We start from the raw sequence: 27,547 nt of genomic DNA, 5'->3' as shown, positions 1-27,547 counted from the left end.
ACCCTACTCTGAAGGCGAAAATCGGCGCTTCCCAGCCTACCTTGTTCTTGCTAGTATACTCAGAAAGCTTAGTAGGCTAAGCCAAGGTTTAAGGAGCGCACACAGCTGTCGAGTGTTCGCCAAAAAAGCATGGAAGCAAAGCTTAAAAAATACGAAATCCCCCCCCCCCCCTTTTTACGTTTAATGGTCACTTCACCCGGAAGTTACCAACGGAGAGCCAACACCCGAAAGAGAGAAAACAATCGCTGGAAACAAAATGAGAAGCTGTGTATATAATTTCAACGAGTGTTTTTTTTTTTCGTAATTCATGAAATCAGAAAAATGGGGAAACAAGTTAAAAAATGAACAATGATTTTTGATAGGTTGAAAAGTGAAAAACACGCGGCCTAAAAACTCGAAGGCCAGATCGAAGTAACCACGGGCTTCCCCCCTTCCCTGAGAAAATAAAAAGTTGAGTTTGTAAATGAAGAATGAGTTTAATCAAGTTATCCGCGCGCAAAGAAGGACAACACAAATAATAGTTAAAGAAACACACAAACCCCTCTTCAAAATAGACACACGTATGCTCGTGGATGAAAACGAAGAACCTGATTATTTTGAAAAGAAGAAAAAGAAAAAAAGGAAAAGTTAATTACACACGAACACACACAAGAGAAACAGATGTATATTGTCATATTTTACACAATCTTTACAAGAATGTTTTTGATATGTAATGAGTAAAATGAAAAGAAATAAATGAGACTAATCTATCAACAAAATGTGCTAATTTCTTTTTATTTATTCTTCGAAAATCCCGCAAGAAAGAGAACAAGAAAGTCGGCGATTCCACGTCAAACCAGCAGAATCCAAATCAACTTTCCGAAAAAGAGAGATTTTCACAACAACAAAAAAAATCACATTAAAAAACATATCTCAGAAACAACTTAACCATTTGCATTTCACTACGTTGCAAAAGAAAAGTGATAAGTTGGGATTTCGATGAAAAATAGCAAAATAAAATGAGAAGTTTTTGTGGTAAAAACAGGTCACTTCTGCCTTCGACCGTTGATGCTGGTTGGTTTTCCCTCGGTTTGGATTTGGAACCACTCCAGCAGATCCCGCTCCTGGTGGTGTTTTGCGACGATTCGGTTGGTGCCTCGTCGAATGGTCGAATGGCTTTGATGTTCTTGTTGTTTGACATGTGGCGTGGCGATTATGCAAGAGCAAAATGTGGTATCATACCAATTTAAGGTATTGTTTTGATATTGCAAAATTGCAGAATTTGTCAATGGTCGAACACCACATTTTGGTATTATTTTGGTATTAAAGTGTTTTACCAAATTCCTCTGAAACTATGGGAAAATTTTGACCAATTTTGACAAAATAATTAATTTTGCGCTAAAATGATGTCTCAAAGCGAATGCTTTTATTGAAAACCGGAAATTTCAAACTTGATTTTAAACATTTTGCCTTCCTCACTGAGGTAAGGCTATAATCCTGCTCTAAAAATGAACTTCGTATAAAAACGTCGTAGACCCACCTTCATGTATACATATCGACTCAGAATCGAAAACTGAACAAATGTCTGTGTGTATGTGTGTGTGTGTGTATGTGTGTGTGTATGTGTGTGTGTATGTGTGTGTGTATGTATGTATGTGGCCAACAAACTAGCTCATGTTTCTCGGCACTGGCTGAACCGATTTGACCCGAACTTGTTGCATTCGACTTAGTTTAGGGTCCCATAGATCGAGTTTTATACAGATTGAAGTTTCGATAAGTAGTTCAAAAGTTATGTATAAAAATGTGTTTTCACATATATTTGGATCTCACTTAAATGTATGTAAACTATGTTCGGATCCACCATCCGACCCATCGTTGGTTAGGTTATCAAAAGACCTTTCCAACGAGTCCAAAACATTGAAGATCTGGCAACCCTGTCTCGAGATATGGCCACTTAAGCGACATTTATGTACTTTTCTGAAGCCGGATCTCACTTAAATGTATGTAAACTTTGTCCGGATCCATCATCCGACCCTGTCTCGAGATATGGCCACTTAAGTGATATCGATGTACTTTTTGGAAGCTGGATCTAAAAAATAGATGAAACTTGTGTACAGCCATTGTTGTGAGGAAGGCTCCAACCACATAGGTGGATTAAATTAGTTTTTGATATACTCCCTACAGAAATGACTTAAAATTGTGGAAAAAATTCTAAGTCAGGATGCCAAATTTTGGTATTATTTTGGTATTGAAAGGTTTCATAAATTTTCTCTGAAACTATGGATTTTTTTTAAATTTTTGACGAGTTAATTAATTTTGCGCTAAAATTACTTGAAACCCAAAAATGTTAAAGCTGATTTAAATTTTTTTTTGTGATATACCCACTAATATTTTTTTCAAAAACGTTGAAATTTTTCTATGTTGGGATAACCAAATACTTTGAAAAAACGAGTCAATCAACAGATTATTGAATTTTGGTGAATTTCAATCCAGTTTCATTTTAATAATACTTATTTTTCAATCTTGTTATTTTTCAGAAGCTTCAAGAACTTCAAGTACAGCCGTTCATCAATGACAAATACATTCGGTGTGGTGAAGAATATCACTAAAAACAACATGGAATCATCAGGTGAGTAGATTTGGTTGTTGCATAAGGATCATTTACGTTTTTTCACTAACTGCAACTGCTGCACTAAAATGGTATGAAAATAAATTTTGGATTATGTGCAAATACCAGCGAAAATGTGCTCTTGGTTGCCCAGTAATAGATGGTAAAACCAAGAAATCAAACCAATATCATGTTTGTGGAAGACCACAGGAATACCAAAATATGATTTTCCAAGGGCAGGAATACCTAAAATTAAAACCATGACAATACCAAGTTTTGGTATTCAAGCAATGTTCAAAATCCAGAAGACCTCAACTTGGTATTGAAATGGTTTTATTTTGAGGTATTATTTTACCTTTGGAATAACATGGTATGGTATTGTTGTGCCCTTCCACATACAAGCTTTTGGTATGATTTCATGGTATTTTACCATCTATTACTGGGCAACCAAGGGCACAGTTTGGTCGCTGTTATTTGCCCAAGTAATACCAAAATTTGGTATTCCCGTGTTATTTACCCCTGCTCGGGATAGCATGCTAAGGAAAATTTGATGCTTTTCTGGGGAAAGCCGTTGGTTCCGAAAACCCCGGATATATTGCCGTTGAGCCCGATGAGGGTTGGACGAACGGACCTGGTCTCTTCGGGAAAGTTGTTCTCCAGACGATTCCGCTCATTTCTGACCATCCTAGAAGTTTCAACATGTTTTCCCCAGGCCTGTAGGAGCGAATGAACAAAAATTCAAAATTTCCCATGGTAAATCCCATGTAAACTTGAACGCGCTTGAGACAAGCCTTGAGCTGAAATTGGGCATGAGAGTCCCTATGGATATGCCCTACAAGGGGAACCACACCAGAACCTGATCTGAGATTTTTTCAAAGTCCGTACCCACCCTAATATACGTGCACCACTTAAGTTGGCACGAAAGCAACGATTTAGTTTAGTGATTTAATAGGCATCAAACTTTCAAATTAAACTATAGGTTTTATAACATGAGGTGACGAGGTCATAGAACTTAAATTTGATTTTAAAATGCTAAAAGAAAGAGAAATGCAACAAAAAATCCAGCCTTTTTTTATTAGACACACACAGAAAAAAAAAATCATGGTAATATTACATCTGGGAAGGGGTACATCTTTTATGTCAGAAAAAAGGTTACCTCTGGCAATGTGTAATTTTACCACTTTTCTGGTGTAATGTCACATTTTCAGTCTAAATTGAGGTAAAATTACATCATAAAAGAGGCAATATTCAACCTTCAAAAATTACAGCTTCCAAATTTTCCTTTTTTTTTCTGTGTAAGTAAGGCTACCAACTGTACGGATTTTTTCCTTACCATACGGATTTTCGAACCTCTTCGCAGATTTTTAACAGGCTGGAATTTTTGTAGGAAATTTTACGCATAATACGGATTTGTACGGAATTTTAACAAATTTTTAATCATTTAATTGCTTTTTTATTTGGTCGAAGCTTTTGTTAACTAGAAATTTTTATTTTTCTGTGAGTTTGATTTTAAAAAGAAAGAGTTTTCTGGGGTTTCCTCAATTCAAACTTGATTATCAATAACTCTAGAGTTTTTGAACTATTGTCTTTCATGTGTTGATAGGAACTTTAAAAAAAATCTAGAATTGTTGTTTTAGAAATTCCTTACTAAATATATTTATCCATTTCCAAGGCTTTCTAAAACTTGTGAAAACATTTGAACATTTGAATTAACAAATCTAGAGTTTTTTAAAGGTCCTATAAAATGTTGTGTTTCACATGTTATAGGGTCTTTTAAAAAAAAAAACTCTGGAAAAGTGTTCGTGAAAACGATAAGAACGATTTTATTCGTAAAAGCAAACTTGACATTTCCTAAACTTTTAAACGTTTAACAAAAAAAAAATGAAGAAAATAATTATTTGACTCAAATCACGGTTTATTTTATGAATACTTTTAAACGTGCAAGTCATAAGCACTTTGATAGCATTTTGTGAAATTTGTTAGCTGTAAAAACGACACAGTTTTATATTTTAATTCTCAAAATTATTAAATTTAAATTATCTAAATAATTCACTGACAGTTTTTGTTACACCATGGTGTCATATCGGCAAAGTGTACGGATTTTTGCTCAGCAAGAGTTGGTAGCCTTAGACATAAGGGATGCATTCAATGTTTGTTTTTTTTTTTAGGAACTTAGCTGCCCCTGATCGCATAAATGTCCCATATGCATTTTCATCGATTTCGAGTTATTGATGAAGTTTGGTTCAAAATTGTGTGCTCTTTCGAAAGAGCCTATAACATCCAGTACTTTGTTCTAGAAATCAGGAGGAAATCCAGGTTTTTCGCTAAAACTTAACACGTAGCTTTACGTATGGGACAAAATTCAAATGCGTTTTTCTCAGCTTGCTGTTTTTGCATATGGGACATTTATGAGAACATGGGCAGTTAGGCCGTGGCAAATATTTTTCAAAGTTTGGTTCAAAAAATCAGGGGGCATTAAAAAAAATTGGATGAAAATAGAGTTATCTACCTACATGTATTGCGTGTACGTACACGAAAAAGATTGAGGTTAAATTTTGTATCGTCCAGCAAAACAAATTGTTTGCTAGTGTGCGTGAGAGCAGGCTTAGATAACTCTATAGAGTCAAAATCAATTTAAAACAATCTAAAACGCATTTTTTGCAATTCCGTCGTGAGACCAATTACTTTTCCTGTAATTCTTGAACGACGAAATAGCCTACTTTTCTGTACCAAAAATAACAGAATCGAATAGCAACACTTTTCAAAATAAATGCTGAAAAGTTCTACTTTTCAGCACTCAAATGGGTGCTGAAAAGTTGAACTTTTCAGCACTTGTTTCGAAAAGCAACACTTTTCATTATTTTTTGATTTAAACGATTTATTGACAAAATACATGAAAATTTGACATAAAATTTCACTCAGTGCGTGTTTTTTGGAATTGCAAAAAATGTTGTATGGAACTCGTTGCAAAACTTGATTTTTTCAGCACTCTTCGTATTTATCCAACTCGGTGAACCTCGTTGGATAAATGTACGACTCATGCTGAAAAAATCATCTTTTTGCAACTTGTTGCATAAACTACTATTTCTGCATAGATTTATCTATGTGCGAATGTATTGTGTGTATCTATGTGCGTATGTATTGCGTGTACGAAAGAAAGTGAGGTTAAATCCCAGCAAAATCAAATGATGCGCTAGTGTGCGTACGCGAAACGTCATAAAGCTCTATTGATAATCATAGTTGCATTGTTAATTTGATTTTGGTTTTTTTTATTCATAACTTATTTTTATTAGGTCCTTTAAGGTGCTACGACCACGTTAGGACCAAGGATCAGTTTACAATCAAAATATAAAAAAAAAATTAAAAAAAAACTCATTACACTCCATACTTGGAGATCATGTAACTAACGAGGGTTACTTGGTCCAAGCGGGTCTTGCAGGTTTTGAATCTGCCGATGTACTCGGAGAAAATGCTCCACAGCTCAGCAGAACTGTAGAGCACCTCCCCGGCTCCCAAGTAACATTTTTTGTTGCGGATCCTTAAATGCAACTATTTCGTAACACCCAAAATGTGCAACCACAACATAGTTAGAACACTCGTGGTGCCTTAAAAAGCGCACGAAAATTTTGTGTTGGCAACATTTAGCCGCTTGTTTCAACTTTGTTACGACGAAGTTCCAGAAACAATTTGTTTGTCTAAATATGTCGGTAAAGTAGTTTGTTGTGTTGTCATGATGTTGCCATTATGTTGTCGTTTAATTTGCGTAAAACAAAAATAAAACTTTTTTAACAAAAAAATTTAAGTGCCCCTGTCGAGATTCTAGACTGGTACCTTCAGATCTTCACACCTTGCCTCTACCACTGAACCATGGTTGAATTGATGAAAGGTGTAATGGTTGGGCTCAACTGTATCTAAGGATTTTTGATTTCAATATTACTCTTGGCACACAAATCGGGCTAAGTCACATGTTGCAACAATGGAACCAATAAGTTTTCAATATGTTTCGATTACAAAATGAAATGCATTGTTGCAATGTTGTTTTCAATTCGAAAGGTTTGCAACATTGCAACGTATTGTTGCTAAAATGTCAATTTAATGTTTCTACAGCAAAACAAAACAAAACCTGGACTTAGTCAAATTTATCATGTTGCCAAATGCTACTTGGGCTTCCTCTTTCGTGGCTCCACCGTCTCGGGAGCCACTGCTTCCTTGGCTTCTTCCTGCGGGGCGAGGGTGATCCTTCGATTTTCCGTCCGGGACTGCACCCGGCAACGGAGGGAACTCCGCCGGCGTGAACAACGGAACTGCTGGACTCTGCTTCTCCGCCTTCCTTGCCGGCGGTTTCGGTTTCGACGCCAGCTGGAGCCTCCGGATGAAGTCCGCACGCTTAGGGCAGCTGCGGTCCGTGGCTTCGTGGGCTCCAGAGCAGTTGGCACACCGCTCCGGCTCTTGGACTTTGCACTCGTCCGTCTTGTGGGGACCCCCACAGTTGTTGCACCTCCCTTTCAGGTGACAGTTCCTGGTTCCATGACCCAGCTGTAAGCAGTTCCTGCACTGGGTCACGTTCGGCCGCTTGTTCCGGTAGGCCTCCCACCGGATGATAGTGCTTGCCACAACTTTCATTGCAGAGAGCTTCTTCAGATTGGTTTATCCCTTGGGGAAGACCACAATGTACGGTGTTTCGTCCACGGTGGACTTTTCCTTCCGCTTGATGGTATGCACCTCCAGCGCGTCCAGCTTGAGATCCCTCTTCAGAAGGTACTTGACCTCGTCCGGTTTCAGTTCATCAGGAAAACCACGAAGAACCACCCGATGATTTCTTTCGCTCCGCCGATCGTGGGTGTAGAATTCCACTTTCTTCTTCTTGAGTAGCTCTTGCAACTTGTCAAAATCTTTGACAGAGAAGCAGGTCACCTTGGTTCCAAATCGGGTTAGTTTGTAAATCGGTTTGAAACCATATTTATAACTTTCCACTATCGCCACGAGCTTGTAAAAATCCGTGGTGTTCTTCACCACCAAAGGTGGTTGCTTTTGTTTACCTGCCGACTGGCCGGGTGGTGGAACCAGCCCGGGAGCATGTTGACAGCTCCCATACAAACTGAGCGTACCTCTTTTTGTGGGCCCAGTGGGCCTAAGATGGCGGCCTTTGATATTATCTAGACAATTTTTGAAAATGGCGAATAGTTTTAATAAAAATATTTTTGCCTTGTTTCGGTTTAAAACGACAAAATAAGCAGTTTGGAATCATTTTTGTAAAACTTGTTTAGCGATACGCCTCGTCCAAATATTAGTCTAGAACAGTTGAAAGGAGCGTGCCGCGAAAGCCGTCACGAAAAAAAAGTTTCCCATGCAAATTTTGAGTTGCGTAATTAATGGGCGGATCCGACGAGGCCCACTGGCCATCTGTCGGTGAATACGCGCAACTCACGAAAACTGTCAGCTTAGGGTCCGGCTGGGTGGAACCGCCGGGGCGTCCCCTCCTCCTGCTGGGCTGGCATTGTTGTTGTTTTTGTTATCCGCTAACAGGCTGAACTTGTTGTTGTTGAGCAGGGTCTTCTCAACTTTTTCTCCTTCGATGCCGATTTCAGTGACCCCGCTGGACTTCTTCCGCTTCCGATTCCCGCGGACGGGACGAAAATCTTCCTCCTCGGAGGATTCCTCCACCTCCATCTGTCAAAAACTTCCAAGCACGCGAGATGACAACACGAGCAAAACACGTCTTGTTTGATTTTGGTTAACCGCGGTAGATTTTCTTAAAATAATTCAAACTGTCAAAAATCCACCAAAGCATCTACCACATTGAAAACACAAAAAACTGTGAAAAGAAAAATATCCATCGGTAGATGCTTTGGTGGATTTTTGACAGCTCAAATTAATTCAAAAAAATCCACCGCAGTTAACCAAATTCAAATTAACAATACAACTCATATTTAGCATGTTTGGGCTGAATTAAAAATGTTATGATTTTTTATGAAATTCCAATGTACAGCAAAGCAAAAACTTTTTTTTTGCAAAAAAAAATTTTTTGTCAAAACTTAAATATTTTGGAAACCAATGATTGCAAAACAATTGGACAGGTGTATAATGCATTTTTTAACACTTTTTTTTATTCAAATGTTGAAACCATGGCTCGTGAACTCAATTTTTAAACTATTTTATTATCGCTGTATTATAATTTTTTGTATTTTCCAATCAACAAAGAACTGCTACATAACACCCCTACAATAAAATGAGCTCACGGAAATTTCTGGATTTATCATTATGCCACTAAAATCGACATAACATTGTGGTTCCGCAATAAGCCTTCATCAAACGATGTCTTCCTATGTTTTCAATTCAGAAGGAATCATGTCGCATGCTCCAAACGACATTTTCCTAACCTATGTCACAATTTAATGCCTTGTTGTTGTGTTACACAAGAAAACCTCGTGAATCGTGATCCAGCAAGTAGTAAACATTGCCGCTCGCTACAAAGTATTGAAATAATCAAAATTTAACCGAAAAAAGGCGAATCAAAACTTTTTGGCAGTTACATTTTTACAACAACTTCTCAACTAATTTTCACGGCCATCAGTAAAACTTCAAAAATTTCATTTTCTAATTAGGCAAACTTTCACGTTGCGACATCAACACAACGAATGGAACCCTTTCTAATGCAACTTGATGGGGGAAGCAATTTCCCCGTCACGACCTTAGGAAACAAATTTGGAGTGCAGACGATTTTCGTTGGTGCAATGACAGCGCGACTCGCCGGAAATCCTTCATTTGGATTAATCCTTCACATCGATTTTGTTTTTTGGAAGCAAGGGCAGGAGCGTAACTGATAGGAAGGGTTGATTGAATTTGTGTTGTGGATTAAAATAAAATGTTGGGAAGATTGCTGAGAAATGAATGTAAATATATTTTCAGCATTTTATTTACTTATCATTTTCAAACATCTTTTATCTTTCTGCCACCTCTGGTGGATTCTCCTAAAACAATTTACAAACCAACAGCAAAAAATGAAGTTGCTGAAATCAACCTACCCGAAGCTAATGCTTGCACCAACAAATCCCGCAAGGTGGTTTGGGTTCAACGAAAAAATCCAAACCCAAATCGCGACCGTGAGAATCGCGTGTCAGCGTGGCATCGAGCGCGGGAAAAACTTTTTGCCCTCCTTCGTCGTCCTTCCCCCATGTTGGGAAGGGACTCCTTGAACGGTTAGGTTATGATTTCTGCAAGGTTTCTGCAAATCAAAATCGCGCGCGCTGGCGAATGATACCGAAAGCGGCCAGGTTTTGTTGGATCGAAACCGAATCCTGTTCTAGGACTGCTGAATGCTTTTCCGGTTGTGTTCCGTGCCAGTCTACCGTGGACCGTCGTCGGAGGCACCGGTGCCGCGTAGTGCGCTTTGGGGAACATTTTGAACTTTTAAACTAGTTGGGGTAGGGAAAGTGTTTTCCACCGGGCAGACAATAACTGGAGAGGGGGGAGGTGATAAATCTAGGTTAAAAGTGATACTTGGTGAAAACACAGCGTGGAAAAAAGTGGGTAAAATCAATAGCTGAGCAAGCGTCCGATGGATCCGTTCCTGGCCCAGGTTGGCCTTCTGGAGCAGATTCATAACCTATCCGTCAACGACTGGCAGTATCCGTACCTCTATCCGACCCCGTACTATCCGTGGTCGGTGCTGGACGGCTACAGTCGCCACTACTGCAGCGGGCATCGGTGCTGCTGTTGGTACTGCCGATGGTAGATGGGCACCTCGAACAACCCGCAGGATCATCCCCTGCTATGGACGCAGCAGCTGAAGCGCTCCCAGGAACGTCGAATTGCGGAGGCCGCCCAGCGTGACTGGCAGCACCGGAAGCAGATCGAGCGGTCGGCACGTGCCAAAGAGCAAGCCCACGTAAGGCAACGGATTTTTGCATGAAAAAAAACAACATGAAGTGACGATCAGTGACGGAATCAGTGAAATCATCAAAAAGAAAAAAAGAGACATTGGCAAACAACCCCTTTCTAAGGATTCTTAGTTAAGACTCTGCGACGACAATTCATCTCTCATCTCGTCTCGTGAGAAAGTAAGATCATCCCTCCCGCCCATCGAATGGTTTTCTAAATTGATTCATTTTGGTTTATCTTATACAATTTGTTTGGTTTTTTGAACATGACCTCTTCAACTTTATTGCTGTCTGCCGTTATCGGAGAACGGATTAAAAAAAAAAGCACAGCATATCGATCGAATTACAAAATATAGACTTGGACTCGAAATGCCAAGCAAAGTTGATGGAATGACCTCCGCGTTGAGTGGCCTTAAAGTGCAGTGCTATTCGATTGCTACTGAATAGCTTGAAATCATTGTTATTAGACTCTTATATTGTCGACTGAAAGGAAATGGATTGATGGTTTATGAAAGAGACACCGACTTTCGAGCAGTTTTAGCTTTTTGTACAATGTGTTTCTTATGGATGAACTTATTTGATTGAGTTCCACAATACTGCCTGTCCTGTTCGGGTAGAATTGGTTTTAATTCCCTTCAATCAAACTATGGATCGTAAAAAAATCAACTCTATTTTTCGATGTAAAATAAAAAAAAACTTAAGTAAAACTTCGACAAAGTGCACCGTTTTCAAATTATACACCCAACCGGCGGTCGCATGATTGTGATGCATGGCGGCATGAAAGTATATCAGAATCTGCATAGGGGGATGGCGTCGCCACTTTTTCTCATCGAAACCGACTACTTTATCGACTTCATTTTGCTGGGCGAGATAGGACGCCGTCTATTTTTAGACGATGACTCAGCACTTTTCCACTCTTGCGCTTAAAAAAACCAGGTGGCAGCACGATGTAACGCCACGTCCCTATGAAATCTGTCCTCATGCATTTTTGCGATATAGGAGTATGACATTTGCCCGTTTTCGACTACCGTTACCTACAATAAAACCGACATTACCGACGGTTTTTGGTTGTATTTCACAAAAAAAAACCTTTACAGAACGAGGATTGAACCCCCAACTCCTAGGTTGCGGATCCAACACGCTGCCGCCGCGCCATGGACGCTTGATGAAAAGTGAGTGAAAGAGCACCAACATAATCTTCTCTTTGGAGTGTTGCTCGGGGACGGGCCAGCATTATATGTGTTGGTGAGAACTGAAGATCGCTGAAATTTTGACAAGCGGGCAAAAATGATCTACGGGCTTGCTGCAAAAAATGTTATAAAATGTGATATTTTCTGCAGCAAATCCAATGTTGCAGATTTTGAGATATATTTTTCCTTTGGGTGAAGTCTCACCCAAATAATACACCATTTTCTAATTTCTATATCTCAGCAACTAATGGTCCGATTTTCAATGTTTAAATACGAAACATTCCTGATATTTTCTTTTCAAAAACAATATTTTCATTTTTTTAATCAAGACTAACATATTCAAAGAGCGTAATATTGAATGTTTGCCCTTTTGAAATGTTAATCCTGATTTAGAAAAAAATAATTTCACGAATGTGACAAAAAGTGAAACTAAAAATCACCCAAAAAATACCGTGTATAATTTTTTTCAGTGTAGTCCTTATCCATACCTACAACTTTACCGATGACATCGAATCGATCAAAAAACCCCTTCAAAAGAAACAGATTTGGATTTGGCGTTTAAGCAATTGTAGAATTAAAATAAGTACAGATCTATTTCACTGATTAACCCTAGAGTATTTTTTGTAAAAGAAGCACAATAACTAATAGGACCGTTTAAAAAATCCTCTAGGACTCTTCATGAAATTTTTGAATAGAATGATATTTCATGATCATTGGGTCAATGTGTTCACTTTTTATCTGAAGTTAGCATGAAACAGTGTAAATGACAATGATGTGCAGTCAAAACTAGTTTTTTCTGATATTGAAACCATAGTAAATTATTGCCATTCCCGTTACAACTTGCATTGGTTATAGGCTTGGTTCGATTGCTGAGGGTTTCCTAGTGTTAGCTCTGATTTACTCTTTGCTCTAGGAAAATCCATAATCAAATGTTTGTTAAGCATTATAAATCATTTATTTTTTAAATTTCCACATCCCTCCTCAGTAGCCTTTCTCCCTCATGCAAACAGTTTGCAATTTTATGATTTTTTTTTGCTTCCTTGCCGTGAGGACAATCCATTATAATGTGTGTCATCCCGGTGATTTGTTGTTTGCTCGTGTGCCCAAAGAAACCTCCGCCATTAACTTTGACATGCAAATTTTCTCTCTTGTTCGCCATAATGCCCCACACAGAACGATGTCTTGGGTTTACGACACATCAATAACTCTGGCGATTGTTTGTTGCCTCCACCACGAGTAAATGCGAGGATGTCACCGAGTTGATTCGTTTGTTTACTGCTAACCTAATTCTTATTTTGTTGGGATAGGTTGATAGGGTTGGAATAAGGGTGAAGTGCGTGTATGGGAATTTGTATTGGGCACGGGAAAGTTTATGACAGTACATTTTGTGTTGCGGGGTTGTTATACGTATAATTTTTATCGAACTAATATTGTAGCATGCTTAAATTTCAAGGTCACATGAGCATGTAATACAAATGTCAGTGCAAAAGCAACAAAAACGTTATCTACTGAAGAACTATTTAATACTACCGTCATCAGGGGTGACATTGGATCTGGGGGGTGAGAATAGGTCATGCAAAAATGCTGAAATTTGTGTGACCCAATCTCACCCCCTAGACCCAATGTCTCCCCTGATGACGGTAGTTCAATAGAAAACACATACTACTGTTAAGGAAAAAATAAGGCTACGGGAATGGAATTTATCCAGTATTTTTTTTCATAGCAATTCCAGCTCAAATCAGGAATTTTTCTGGTACTTTTGTACCCGACCCTCTCCGATTTCAATGAAAGTTTTTAGACATGTTATCCTAGGCCTATATAAGCCATTTTGTGTATTTGGAGCCAATAGTTCGAAAATAACATTTGAGAAGGGCGTAGGTATTTAAATATTTTTGTATTTTGCAATTTAAAAATTACTGTGTTTCAAGCTATTGCGTCGTATCAAAAAGTGGTCCAAGACAAACTTGTAGGAAATTGGATGGGCTTTCTGAAAAAAATACACTGAAACAAAAATACACGCCACTTCTATGAGATTTTTTGATTTTTAAGTCTAAAACTTAAATTTAAAGGTGTTGTCACGATTTTTTTTTCGTTCAAAATTTTTGAGGAAATAGCCTAAGATGTTACTAAAAGACTGACGAAAAATGCAGGATGGTATGTCTCTCCTAAAAAAATACAAAAATCATTTACTAAAACTGTTTTTTTGAAAAGTGGTCTAAACGTCAAAATTTTAAAAAACCCACAGTGAGAATCGATTCTCCAGACAATTTTACATAAAAGTCTCCATATTGACCATTGTCCTATGTCCAATCCTTGGGAAGATACAGCGGTTTTAAAAATAAAAATGAAATGAAAAAATGGGTTTTTTGGTGGTTTTTGGCAATTTCTATATGACAGACTTGGTTTTTCAGTCTCGTAAATATTTTTACCGGAAAGCTCGTCCAATTTCCCATAAGTTTGCCTTTGACAGCTTTTTGATTTGACTCGTTTTGATATTTACGTAAGCTAGTTTATTATCCAGGTTTCTACCACACTGAAAAAAATATTCTCTTTTCAGTTATTAACAATGTAATTAAGCTTATAACTGTAAGCCCTTACAAAGGCAAACTTATGGGAAATTGGACGAGCTTTCCGGTAAAAATATTTACGAGACTGAAAAACCAAGTCTGTCATATAGAAATTGCCAAAAACCACCAAAAAACCCATTTTTTCATCATTTTTATTTTTAAAACCGCTGTATCTTCCCAAGGATTGGACATAGGACAATGGTCAATATGGAGACTTTTATGTAAAATTGTCTGGAGAATCGATTCTCACTGTGGGTTTTTAAAATTTTGACGTTTAGACCACTTTTCAAAAAAACAGTTTTAGTAAATGATTTTTGTATTTTTTTAGGAGAGACATACCATCCTGCATTTTTCGTCAGTCTTTTGGTAACATCTTAGGCTATTTTCTCAAAAATTTTGAACGAAAAAAAATCGTGACAACACCTTTAAATTTAAGTTTTAGACTTAAAAATCAAAAAATCTCATAGAAGTGGTGTGTATTTTTGTTTCAGTGTATTTTTTTCAGAAAGCCCATCCAATTTCCTACAAGTTTGTCTTAGACCACTTTTGATACGACGCAATGGCTTGAGACACAGTAATTTTAAATTGCAAAATACAAAAATATTTAAATACCTTACGCCCTTCTCAAATGTTATTTTCGAGTACTATTGGCTCCATATACACAAAAATGGCTTATATAGGCCTAGGATAACATGTCTACAAAGTTTCATTGAAATCGGAGAGGGTCGGGTACAAAAGTACCAGAAAAATTCCTGATTTGAGCTGGAATTGCTCTTCTACTATATCAATTTTTGAGGCATTTTGGCCACTATTGTGTTTACTTCCAACAGAACTGGCGTTTATGCCAGATTTTTGCGTAAGTAATCCCGTAAAACGGGAAATTGAAATTGAAAACGTTACTTAATCCACCCTTAAGTGGTTGACGCCTTCCTCACATTTAAAGGGTGCTATCCAAAATGTAAAAAGTGCGTAAATAACACTAAAGTGCTTATAACTTTTGATAGATTTGTCAGATCTTCAATGTCTTGGATGCGTTAGAAAGGTCTTTTAAATACCTTTCTGAAAATGTGACGTATGACGGGTTTTCTTACAAAAACCACTCTTTTTGCAATCTTCCGGACTATTGTTAAAATCGTTTTTTTAGCATAACTTTTGAAGTACTTAACTAATCTGCATATATTTTAATAGTGACTTATGGGACCCCAAGACGGATCGAATGACGCCAAAACAGACAAAATTGGTTCAGTCAATGTCGAGATAATCGAGTGACAATTTTTTGATCAACATTCCACCACACACACAGACATTTGCTCAGAATTTGATTCTGAGTCGATAGGTATACATGAAGGTGGGTCTAGGAGGTCTAATTGAGAAGTTCATTTTTCGAGTGATTTTATAGCCTTTCCTCTGTAACGTGAGACAGGCAAAAATTCTTCTTGTACAATTCTAATTAGGATATATAATGTTGTTAATTCAACTTTTATTGTTTTAAATTATATTCACCAGTGACTATATAGAAAGCTCACCAAAAAGAATAATTTTGTTTTCAATCCATAAAATTGCTAATTTGGTGCCTTCCATTTCATTAAAGCACATAACTTTTAAAAACAAGAGTTTATGAATTTAAGAACTACGAAGGAATTTATTCATGAGTATGGTGCATTTCTGGAGTTTTTTTGAAAAGGTCCAATAAACCAAATTTTCAGTTTTTGCTTTTTGGGTGTTTTTAATACCCCTGACTCAAGGCGGTTTCAAAAACACCCAACAAGCTTGGAAATTTGGTTTATTGGTCCTTTAAAAAAAAAAACTCCAGATTTGCACTCATCAATTTCCCACGAAAACAGCATGATTCGTAAAAAGAGTTCTTCGATCGGGCTCATTTTTTTTCGGAGAGTTCCATGGTCGAAATAATTAGACCAGTATTTGTTTGGCCAAAAGGGTGACCTACGCCATGTTAGGGTGGTCCGAAAAATGGCAATTTTCGTCGATTTTCGCCAAAACCAAATCAAAAAAAAAATATTACTCCGTACCATTGCAACCGATTTTAACTGTCTTGGACGCAAATGAATGGGTAATAGACAGGCTTTGAACGAATTTAAAAGATCGAATGAAAATTTAAAATGTTGTTTTGAAGGTCTCGGAGCCAAAGAGCCTTTGTCTGAAATTTTTTTATCGGATTTTTCATAAAAAATAAATAATATATCAAAAAATGGTTAAGTTATATTTTCAATATTCCGAAATACGATTTTTTGAAAATAAAAACTGGGTTTTTCGACGCGCCACATTTTCAAAACTACGATAACTTTGAAATTTAAGCGATGACTTATACATGTTTGGGTACCAAAATGTTCGTAATTGAAAGACGCAACCCCCAGAAGAAGAACTTTTATTTCGAATCATGCTGTTTTTGTGGGGAATCACTGCACTATAAACGTGAATATATTCCTTCGTGCTTCTCAAATTCATGAACACGATTCACGATCTCGAGAATTGATTTTTTTCAGATAAAAAATATGTCACCAGAGGCAAACAAAGGCCAAAAGTAGCCTGTTGGCTGATTTGATATCTCCCGAGGATCCTTTGTTATAATTCGATTTTTTTTTCATTGAAAATAACGTTTGCGCGTATAATTTAAAAATCTACTCTTAATTCCTTTAAGTCAACAGATTAATCGGTGGTGAAAATATTACAGATTTGTTCCAGCAACGGACAGGGGTCTTTCAAGCTCAAAATGAAATTTTGGCGAATGAGGACAGTGAAAAAAATCGAATTGACTAATCATTGCAAGGGACCATCCACAAACCACGTGGACACTTTTTGGAAATCTCGAACCCCCCGCCCTCTCGTGGACAATTATCCATACAAAAAAACATTTTTTTGTATGGAGCGTGGACAATCGCCATACAAACCCCCCTCCCCCCCTAAAGTGTCCACGTGGTTTATGGATGGTCCCGAAGGAGAATGTTGATTAGGCCCGAAATTAACAGAATAAATCCGTAGTAACAGTTCAATAGGGCGAATCTGCGTTTGTAAACAAGCAGTCTAGCAGCTCAAGTGACAGTTCACGTCAAGTAAGAGGGCGATAGACTGCTTGTTTACAAACGCTGATTCGCCCTATTCAACTGTTACTACGGAAATGCAAAGACTTAAAACAAATAACTTTATTTAAAATATATGTAATAGAGATGGAACTCACCAATTACAGAGGTAAATGTCCGCAACAAAAATTAATAAAATAATTCAGCATTCAAATATGAATACATAATTAATTGTTCATACAAAAGCGGGAAAACCCCCTTCTAAATCACGATAAGACACCATTTCTTAAGTGTCCACTTAACCTCGCTGACAGTCAAACACACGTCGCCGTCCCGAATCACCCCCGACGCGTTCGTCCGGAAGCGGAAATGGATGCACATTGTAAACGAGTGTAAACAATGGCGCCCCTTTTTTAGCTGCTGCACTGTTCAAGCATGCTGGCTGAAGTGCTGCCGCTCAAACCGGGGGATGGCACTAAAGGGCACCTCGCCGGTCGTCGAGAGGGGAAACGGCCTTCTGACACGCGATCCACGGCCCTTGGTAACCCTTGTGCAATGGTGAAACGAGTGCCCGATTTGTAGCGTTTTGCGGCGATAAAAATTAATTTCTATATTTAGCAGGAAACGCAGCCGAAGAAGCGTTTGCTTTTGGTGGGAACGGATTGATAAAGTTTTTCAATTTGATGCACTCTGATAAGGGGAGCTTGGTTTTACGCAATTATGATTTCGTTGGATCACATCGTCGTGATTGTGCTATCTTGTCGCACGTGCATGCCTCAACTTTTGGCCCTCACAGAACCTCAAAATTCGATTTTAATCCTGATATATTCAACAAAAGCTGGAAAAAACTTCGTATATTGTTGTCACTCTTCATATCAAAGAAGTTTCGATCTGATCGTGCTAACTTGACACACACTACAAGTTGCTGTAAGTGCGACAACTGACCAAAGGGATTTAAGTCAGAACGCGTTTGACACACGTACATAACCGACTACTGCAAACGTTTTAAGTATTAACTCGGGACTCTGGCTACCAAATTCAACCAAAAATTGTTTGTTATTGTTTTGAATGCGTGATCTAGTTTTTGTTTTTGTGGTCAAGCATTAAAACGCGTTTTTCTCGGAACGTTAAAAAGCGACGTGCAACATGATAGCACAATCGCGACGACTTGAGGACTTTCGAAAAACAAAAATAGTAGAAGCATATTTTTTAGCTAAATATGTTTTTTTTTTTTGAAGGATTATGAAGGGGTAATAAGAAGATAATACAAAGATAAAAACAATTATAAGGCAGTCGCGTTCATTTCTACATAATTGCCCACCATTTCACTGCCACCAGGCTGATTAATTTGTTTTGATCATATCTAATTGGCTGGTCTCACCACCACCCCTCTTTATTTCACCGTCAATTTGCACTTTTCCGATTGCATTTTGTCATGACCATGGCACCCTCAACCTTCCACGCTACCACCAACCAACAACCAGGACCAGGAACCACAATAATTGACGCGACAGTCTGCTTTATGCTCAGTTTCCTCTCTTCCAGTACCGAGAAGTAATGGAGCGCTACTCGCCGTGGGCCGGAAGGGGGCGGTGCCCCAACGACTCGATCCGGATGCGGAACATCCAGCTGCAGGGACTGTATCCGGAGTCGAAAATGTATGTGTCTTTTTGGGTTGAATCTCTAGCATTTCTAGAGTGGCGTTGCGTTGAATACCGTAATTTGGTGTGAGCTAGTTCGAAATCTGAGTTCTAAAATTAAAATTATTTTTCTCATTCACTCCAGATTACGGTAGCTCACTAAAAACAAGCTTTCAAACCAGTGACTCAAAGTGTACTAAATTTAGCAAAATCCCGTTTCGCACGCTCCCCGTGGGCGCCACGTGCGCCATCAACTTCCGCCATCCCCTCCGAAACCCCGTCAGGACCTGCGGAATCCGGTCACGATGAGTCGGCCGGCGAAGGGGGTGAGCGCGGGCGGGGGCGGAGCGCCACTGCGGAGTGCCTCGGGGCAGATTGTGACGGGATTCACGGACGACCCGATCATCAGCTTTAACGACGCCAACCGGTACCACGTGGACAACGAGTTGCGCTACAAGACGACCCCTGCCCAGAAGCAAACGTACAAGGCGGAACTGGACCGGATCGTGGCCGAGAAGGAGAACCGGAACCGGAAGGCGAGGAGCTGTGAGGGGGAGGGAAAGGCGGTGAGTCGTTTAATAATAATTGCTTATAAAATATTGAAATAAGTATAAGCTGTCAAATCGTCATGAAAATAACTTTTTTGTTATTGTGTTATTTGAAAATGTGCTATTTTTTCACTAAAATACCAATAACTTCTTTCAGATTTGATCGATTATGACGCTTACCTCTTCATTTTTTTGATTTATTATTCTTTTCAGAAGTTGTATAATGCATTAGTTATACGGAGAGAAATGAGTTTCCAAAATCGTGAACAAGCGTTCATGAAACTCTGAACCAAGAACAAAATGATCAAATAGCATGGTACTTCTGGATATAATTGCATTATTAATATTGTTGCTTGTTCCAGAATGGTGGACCTTGGGGGAAACCTGGCCCGGGAGGTAAACCTTGGAGACCCCCGAAAAACGTTGGCCACAACTTTATGAAATCAATGGTGAGATGAGAAGTGTAACACGTTCAATATTTTTTCCAGCTGCAATAAACAAATCTCCTCATTTTAGGGCTGGACCAACAAGGAAACCCTCCAGGACCTGGACATCGACATCGTGACGAAAATGCAGCGCCAGCTCGAGGAAGAGAACAAGTACCTGAAAAAGTTCTCAAACTGCTGCTCGCGGTGCGTGTGCCAGTGCGTAAGCAATAGTCTGGACCCCCCAACCGGTCCCGGCAGCGCCCAAATGCCCCGCTCGATTGTGAGCCCTCCGAAGGCGGCCTTCCTCACACCGCCAGCAACGGCTCCCAGCGGTGGCGGCGGAGGCGGAGGAGGAGGAGGGGGAGGTTACGAGCCGAATCCTTCGACGGACAAAATCACGGACCGGCGGGTTCCCCGTCTGTGCCAGCAAAGTCAGCAGACGACTCCGGGGCGGGCCCCGGTTGTCCGAAAGGGTGGTGCTCGTGCCGCTCCTCCGACCCGGAACTGCATGATAACGGGCGGGGTGGAACTGGTTCCGTTGCTGGCCAAACGGCGCTCCCAGCCGCGTCCGATTAGCCTGGGGACCACCGACGTTACCAAGATCGATAAGTACAGCTCCAATGGGTAAACTATCTGAAAAACCAACGAACCCCAACCAACATCATGGCACACAAGATACCCTTCCATTACTCAAATAGTACAGCAATCACTTCAGTGGCTTTTCTACCCGATCGGAAGCGGGGTTGGAGGGTGGTTATAGCACCGGAAGGGATCAACCATGGTATTCAGGGAAATAGAACAAAATTTCCGGGATTTTTCCAAAACCGGGAATTCCCGAATCCCGGGATTTTTCATATTTTATCCCGGGAATTCCCGAAAGTGAGAAAAAACTTATTTTGGTTTGGAAATTCTGATTAGGATGTAGAAATAGATGAATATTTGATTAATTAATAATCGATAATTATTATAAAGCATTCAAAATTTGTACTCGACATAACGTCATGATTCGAATTCCCGGACGCTTCGAAACCCGGACACTTCAACTTGTTTTATCAATTGTTTGGAAATAAGTTCGCATTATGAATGTCAAAACTGTGTTATTAGATGAATTCTAACATCAACTTTCATTTAAAGTTTGTTTGAACGCTGTAGTTAATGCCAAAACAATTAAATAAAATAAAATTATGAGTTTACTAAAAATACGAAACATTTCAACGGAAATATTTCATAGGCGTCCGAAGCACCGGGAAGACAAAGCAGAAATTTACGTTTTTGATTTCCTTAAATTCAGGCAAATTTTTATATAAACTATCGATTGTTTTAATGTTAACAGCTTATTTAAGACCTAAAGAATGCCATTCACTAACATTTCAGTCCAAATTTGTGCGATTCATAAGCAAAATCGAGTGTCCGGAATTCGAAGCAAAAGTGTCCGGATTTCGAATCAGCTTTTAACAGTGTCCGGGATTCGAAGCACAACAAGTCATTTTAATTTTCAAATTCTGATGAAAAATTGTTAGAAAAGTCATATTTTGCATGCATTCTCTTAAAACTGACTGTTTATACTAAATCCTGATGATATTTCTACATTTCCAACTTATTACATGATTTTTTGCCAGCTATAACAAAAATAATATGGTACTAAGTGTCCGGATTTCGAATCATGACGTTATATCAGCAAAAATTTGGCGTATTATGGAAACTGTTAAAATTTTAGTTTATAAATTCAAAAATTTCCTTGCGCTTTAAATATTTTCTATTTAATTTTATATTCTATTTAAAGACTGGGTATTAATTATTCTAAATTTGAAAAAAAATATCATATTTAACTATTTTTCATCAAACACCGCCGCCTGGGAAAAATCAGGACAAAGGTAACAAAGTAATACAGCTGTTTAAGCCATTTTTTTTTGAAAATGTTGCGATTTTTCTCCTATACCAGACTTTTGTCTTGATTTTCCCCAGTTGGCAGTAGTGATTAAAAGAATATTTGTAATGTAAGTTTTAAGTGAAACATGAAATTCTTAATTCATCTAAATTTTAACATTAGCTGATATCTTTTAATTAGTGTCGCTGCAATTTTTTTAAATAAAAAAAATAAGCTTTTTCAAGTGATTTCAAATATATAAAAATAGATAAAATATATTTAAAAGAGACTTATTTAATTAAAACACCATGATTTATTTGATTTGTTTCATTTAAAATCCAAAGCAAAACATAGAACAAATATAAAATCAATGTTATACTTCTTTTAAGCTGCTGTCCTTTTTAAGATTGATGGTAGATTATCACCAACTGATAGTATTGAGCTAATTCTTTGATTTTAAACATATATGCAACAATATATAAAACAAAAATATTGATTTTCTGACAATTTCAAAAAAAAATCTCAGGATCTCGGAAATTCCCGGGATTCAAAAAATATTTTTCCCGCGAGAAATTTCAAACCCGGGAAAATTGGACGCCCTAATTCTGACCACGGGAGGCCTTGAATCGCTTGAAGTTTGTATGGGAAAAATCGTCAAAATGTATAAAGAAAAACAACTGTTTCAGTTTTTTACCAGTAGGCAAAATAATTGGCCGATCCTTACTTATTCTCGGATGTAGGATATAGGTTATAAGCTTTCGAAAAAGAGCATTTTTAAGCAACCAGCTCTAAGGGCACTTTGATTTCAGAGGGTAGTATCAGGGGGTTCACAGAATTTGGACCACCCTAATACTATTATTCAAAAGTTATTCTCTACGTTTTCGCAATACAAGTTTATTGTTTTTTTTTGTCTTTGTAAATATTCGCTGTGAAGCCATCTTGCATCATTTTTATTTCCATATAAGGCTCTATACAATTTTGAGGGCTGGTCATACAAAATGGGCATGCCAATATTCAAAATCTATATCTTGAGAAGGGGTTTTCTGCTCAATTTGGTTTCTTGCAAGAAATGTTTCCCATGGCCAAAGTTGTAGTTTATGATTAGGACTTTAAAAAAAATTGTGGACTAGAGTGGTCCTAATCCAGGAACCACCCCGGTGCCACCTTAAATTTGAAACTATTCCGGAATCCGGACTCGAAAAAGTTTATAAATATCACATCAATGCGCATTACTTTTGGTAGACCAGATCTCCAATCTTTTGGACTCGTTGGAAAGGTATGTATTTAATATTTATACACCCTTTTTGGGACCATTTTTTAACGGGCTTGAAATCTGAAATTTAGATTTTTTTTTTGGTGCAAAATTGCAAAAGCCCAAGACACAATATATTCATGGCACAACATTTTCATGAGCTAAGTTTGAATTTTTTAAAGGATTTCCATCAGTTGAATTAGAATAATTAGTAGTTACACTGAAATTTTTGAATTGAAATATAAACCCATATCCAATAATATCTCTAATCTAACCGTTAGAAAAATAAGTCAAATTAAAGGGTTATTTGAGTATTTCAATAAAGTAAATTTTTTATCATGGATTGAAAAAAAATCATAAGGTCTTTCTTTCGAATTTTTCGTTACATGCACGCTTGGTGGCTCGATATAACAAGCAGCTCTTTGTATTTGTTATGAAAAATGTTAAACAAAACTTCAACATCAAATAAAACTTATATTCCAAATCCACAACTCCTTTCTATACAAACTAACGAAATTCATTATTCTAGAAGAAAAACTGTTTCATAACTAGAAATAACTTACAACTTTGCCCAAGACACCAAACCGATCTGAAAATCTTTTCTCAAGGTAAAGATTTTCGAATATTCACATGTCCATTGTATGGAATCTTTTTTGAAAAAAAAAAAATAAAAACATTTTGAAGGAAAATTGGCATCATTTGACTTATTTAAAAAGTGCGTGCGATTCTCAGAAACCCACATTTTCCCTGGAGGATCTAGAACAGTGTTTCTCAACCGGTGAGGAATTCCCCCCTGGGGGGGATTTTGGCCATTCTAGGGGGGAATGAGGGTTCAATAGAAATTCAATGCCATGTTTTTTTCCCAAAAAATAGTTACTAAAGTTTCAATTTCTGTGAATTTTGACATATCTTAAAACAATACAATGATTTTTTTTTAAATATTTCTGAGGTATTTGTATTTTTTTGGACTCAAGCAGATTTTTTTGTGAGAGATTTGTTGGTTTCTGTGAGATTTTTGTACACTTTTTAACAAGAATGTTTTTTTAAATAAGGCAGTTGACAAAAAGTTTTTCAAATATTATTTAAGTTTGTTTGAATTCTTCACATTTTTTAAGAGTAATCTGTCTTTTGCCGCAGATAATTATTAATTTTATTTAATATTTGTACATATTTTATAATTGTATTTTTTTATTGTAATTCAAACGAAAAGAAGCTCAGAATAGAAGCTATTCATTTTTTTTTAAATTAAAATAAAACGTTTTCAAATACCTTCTATAGTTTTTTCTATTTGTTATCTTTTTGCAAACCTAAAAAAATAATTATGTTTGTGAATTGATACAAGTAAATTGAAAATAAGGGGGGGGGGAGGGGGAATGAAGTTCTTGCAAATCAGTCAAGGGGGGAATGGATCGCAAAAGGTTGAGAAACACTGATATAGAACGCTCCTACAGTGGCCATTAGCCTGTCCCATTTTGAGGTCATGTCGAGGAATTTTGGGTGCTCACTTTTTAAATGATCGATTATGATGTTAGGAACAATGTTTTCTTAAACAAGAAAAAATGATAACAAATTTTCTAAAATCGCTTGGAATCAATACAAAACCTGTTTAAAACAGGTGTGTATTTTTGGCAAACGATATGTTTTTGTCCATAGATTTAGATGCACTATCGATATTGGACTAAAATTGAAGTTTTCGTTCTGTCGGACAAATTTATCTATGTAATCTAATCAGACCCTAGCGCAGTTTGCCTTAGGTTAGATGACGCCTAGCACTCTTCTTATCATTTATTAACATTTGTAGTGCGCCGTTGCATTAGAATGCATTGAAATATCACAAGCGTTAAAGTGGCCAGGCCTACTGCGTAAAGTCGTATCGCAGAGACATGATTCGTTTGAAGTGGGTTGAGTTTGAGCACCGAGTGTTCGAACAACAACACAATTCTGAATCGACAGGGGAAGAAGAAGCGTGGGGATACACCACCATACGCTCTCGGAGCGTTGGTTGTATTCGTTGGGAGCACCATGCTAAGAAAGTTTGGTACTCCAGGACCCCCTGGGATGGGACTATGTATACGTCGTCATGGCCTAGTGGTTAGTATTTTTGCTTATTAATCCAAATAACGAGGGATCAAACCCCGCCTCGAGCGACTTTTTTTATTTTTCGTTCATATTCATCATTTCAAATTTCTGTGTTTTAAACTTTCTCGTTGGGAGCAGATGGGAATCGAACCCAGAACCATTCGCTTACAAATCGAACACCGGAACCAGTCAGTCACGGCCGCTCCCTTTTGGTCTGTCCAAGGCAGATTTATGTCGAAAAAATCGCATTTTTAACTTTTTTCAGAAATACCAATACATGCAGTAAAACCAATACATGCAGCTTGTAGGAGATTTCACGGTGAATATTTTTCCTTTAGCATTTTTCTAAAACGAGCTGCAAAAAACTTCCAAGGGATTTTTTTTCTTTTTTTTATATGAATAGAAAACACTAAAAAAATATTCAAAAAAATATTTTTTATATATGAATTGTTTGATAAACTTATCAACTCCAATACCCTTACACATTTGATGTTAAATTTATCGTCATACTATTTTTACAATCAATTTTTTTAAAAAGTGCGTTTAGGGAGACTTGATCCCTGCATTTTTACAGTCACTGGAATCAGCCTCAAGATTAAATAATTGGGCTGGGTTTTCATACATAGTTTCCTTTAGTATAGTTGTACATAACTTACTGCAGTTTGAACCTTTTTTCAAAAATTTTGTAAACAAAAATTTTCAGCTTTCGTAAACATGCTTAATTTTGGTCTAAAAAATAATATTTTAAGTTTTTAAATATTTTACATACTAAACTTGTTTTATTTTGAACACAAACGTACAGGTTTTATGTGAAATTGCTGTAACTTATAGAAAATTAAAAGTTTGGATGAATAAGAAACATTTTGCTTAACATTTCTTCAAAATGTTGAAAGGGTGATCAAGTTACCCCTAACATTTTTAAAATGCCTGTTTGAAATATTTTTTTAAACGCTTGGCATGATTCGAAGAGTTCATCTGATGAAATACCCTTATTAGCCAAACATAGATGAATGTTTAAGCTTTCAATTCATGCACAAAGTTTATAGTTTTGTGAGAAATTGACAGAGTTATGTGCGATACAAAAAAAAGGGATCAAGTCTCCCCACTCTCCCATACTCAAATTTTTGTTGATTGAACAATATTTAGGCCAATGTAATGAAAAAAAAGTACAATTTTATAAAACAAATTACCATCAAGTCATTATAAATATCCCTCCCGTCTGCTACAACTCCCCACCACTTGCGCACCACTGATCGGGTAGCAAATGCCGACCTTAACATTCGCTCCCATTCGCTGAATTTTCGCATTTCCAGTAAATTTTACGCCACCCACCCGAACGAGGATCCCGCTTACCTGCACGAGCTTTGCAGCCAGATGGACCAGAAGCAGCACCGGACGGAGAACTCGCGGGCGGCCGAGTTCGAAACGAGCCGGCAGCACTTTGAAACGTGGTCCACCTTCTGGGGCCGGCCCGGCCACGGGGCACCGCTTCCCAACAAGAACAAGCTTAACTTGGACAATCTGCTTTACGCAGCACCACGGTAAAGCAGCATTTGTGCCATTATGGTGCCTAGAAGCCGATTAGAATGAGGCTTGCTTTCGACAGAAAACACAATTTGCAGCAGAAATTCAACAACGTAAAAGTTACCAAACAAAGTTTGGATAAACTTTTAACGCAATTTTGTCCACTTGTCCAAGGCAAGTGGGAGCAAAGTTCACCCAAAGAGCACGCCAAGCAAATGATATTCCAGTTAAGTTTAGATTTAAAGGAAAAATATTTAAAAGTTACTCGAAACGTAATGTCATTGTTGTATCTAGTAGATAGTTTAACATAAATTGTTAGTCGAAATCATCAAATCAAAATTGTAACCGTACTCTTACATATTGTCACAAACGTTTGAACATTGTCGAAATACTGTCTATAACATTGTTGAAAAAAGAATAAAATGTATCGTACACATTTAAGTATATCTGTAACCACACGAGAATTAAATAGTAACAATTAGTAGTTTGTTAAGAAATAAAATTGACAAGTTGTTTCGCAAGCGAACAACAGTACTTAAATAACGCTTCCTTAGAAATAGGAGTTTACTCGATTGACATGAACATGAACATATTAGGTTATAAATTAAACATATTATCATGCTTATACGAAACTAAAGCTTATCGTCATAAAAATAAATCTAAAACGGGAACACATAGTAAAAACAAATTACGTTTCAAATTAAAATCACATCTCCCAATACCCTATTTTGAAACAGCTTAAAATTTAACAGTTTAAAATTTTCCACTACTCGAGCGTAAACTTAACACCACCCCCAACTTTCAAGCAATCTTGCACACAAGCTACTATGCAACCATACGAAAGAAAGTAGCGCAATTGAGGTTGGTATGCAGTAGAACGCGTGAATTTCAGTTAAGATTTTTGTTCTCTAGTTTTTTTTTATATGCAGATGGTTTTAATTGGGCGT

At 37.6% G+C, this 27,547-nt stretch overlaps 1 protein-coding gene across 1 annotated transcript; it reads left to right on the top strand.

The window, feature by feature from the left end:
- The first annotated feature begins 9,941 nt into the window (after nt 1-9,941).
- Nucleotides 9,942-27,288, top strand: LOC6040430. Its single transcript, XM_038249244.1, has 6 exons — nt 9,942-10,475; nt 18,808-18,919; nt 19,107-19,468; nt 19,813-19,899; nt 19,967-20,502; nt 26,390-27,288. Exons 1-6 carry the CDS (start codon nt 10,323-10,325, stop codon nt 26,619-26,621), a joined length of 1,482 nt encoding a protein of 493 aa, XP_038105172.1. The 5' UTR covers nt 9,942-10,322; the 3' UTR covers nt 26,622-27,288.
- Nucleotides 27,289-27,547: the final 259 nt, after the last annotated feature.

Source organism: Culex quinquefasciatus, chromosome 1 (genome assembly GCF_015732765.1).
Source record: "Culex quinquefasciatus strain JHB chromosome 1, VPISU_Cqui_1.0_pri_paternal, whole genome shotgun sequence".
Taxonomy (NCBI): Eukaryota; Metazoa; Arthropoda; class Insecta; order Diptera; family Culicidae; genus Culex; species Culex quinquefasciatus.
Note: the sequence above shows the minus strand (reverse complement) of the source record. Positions and strands in the feature narration are given on the sequence as shown.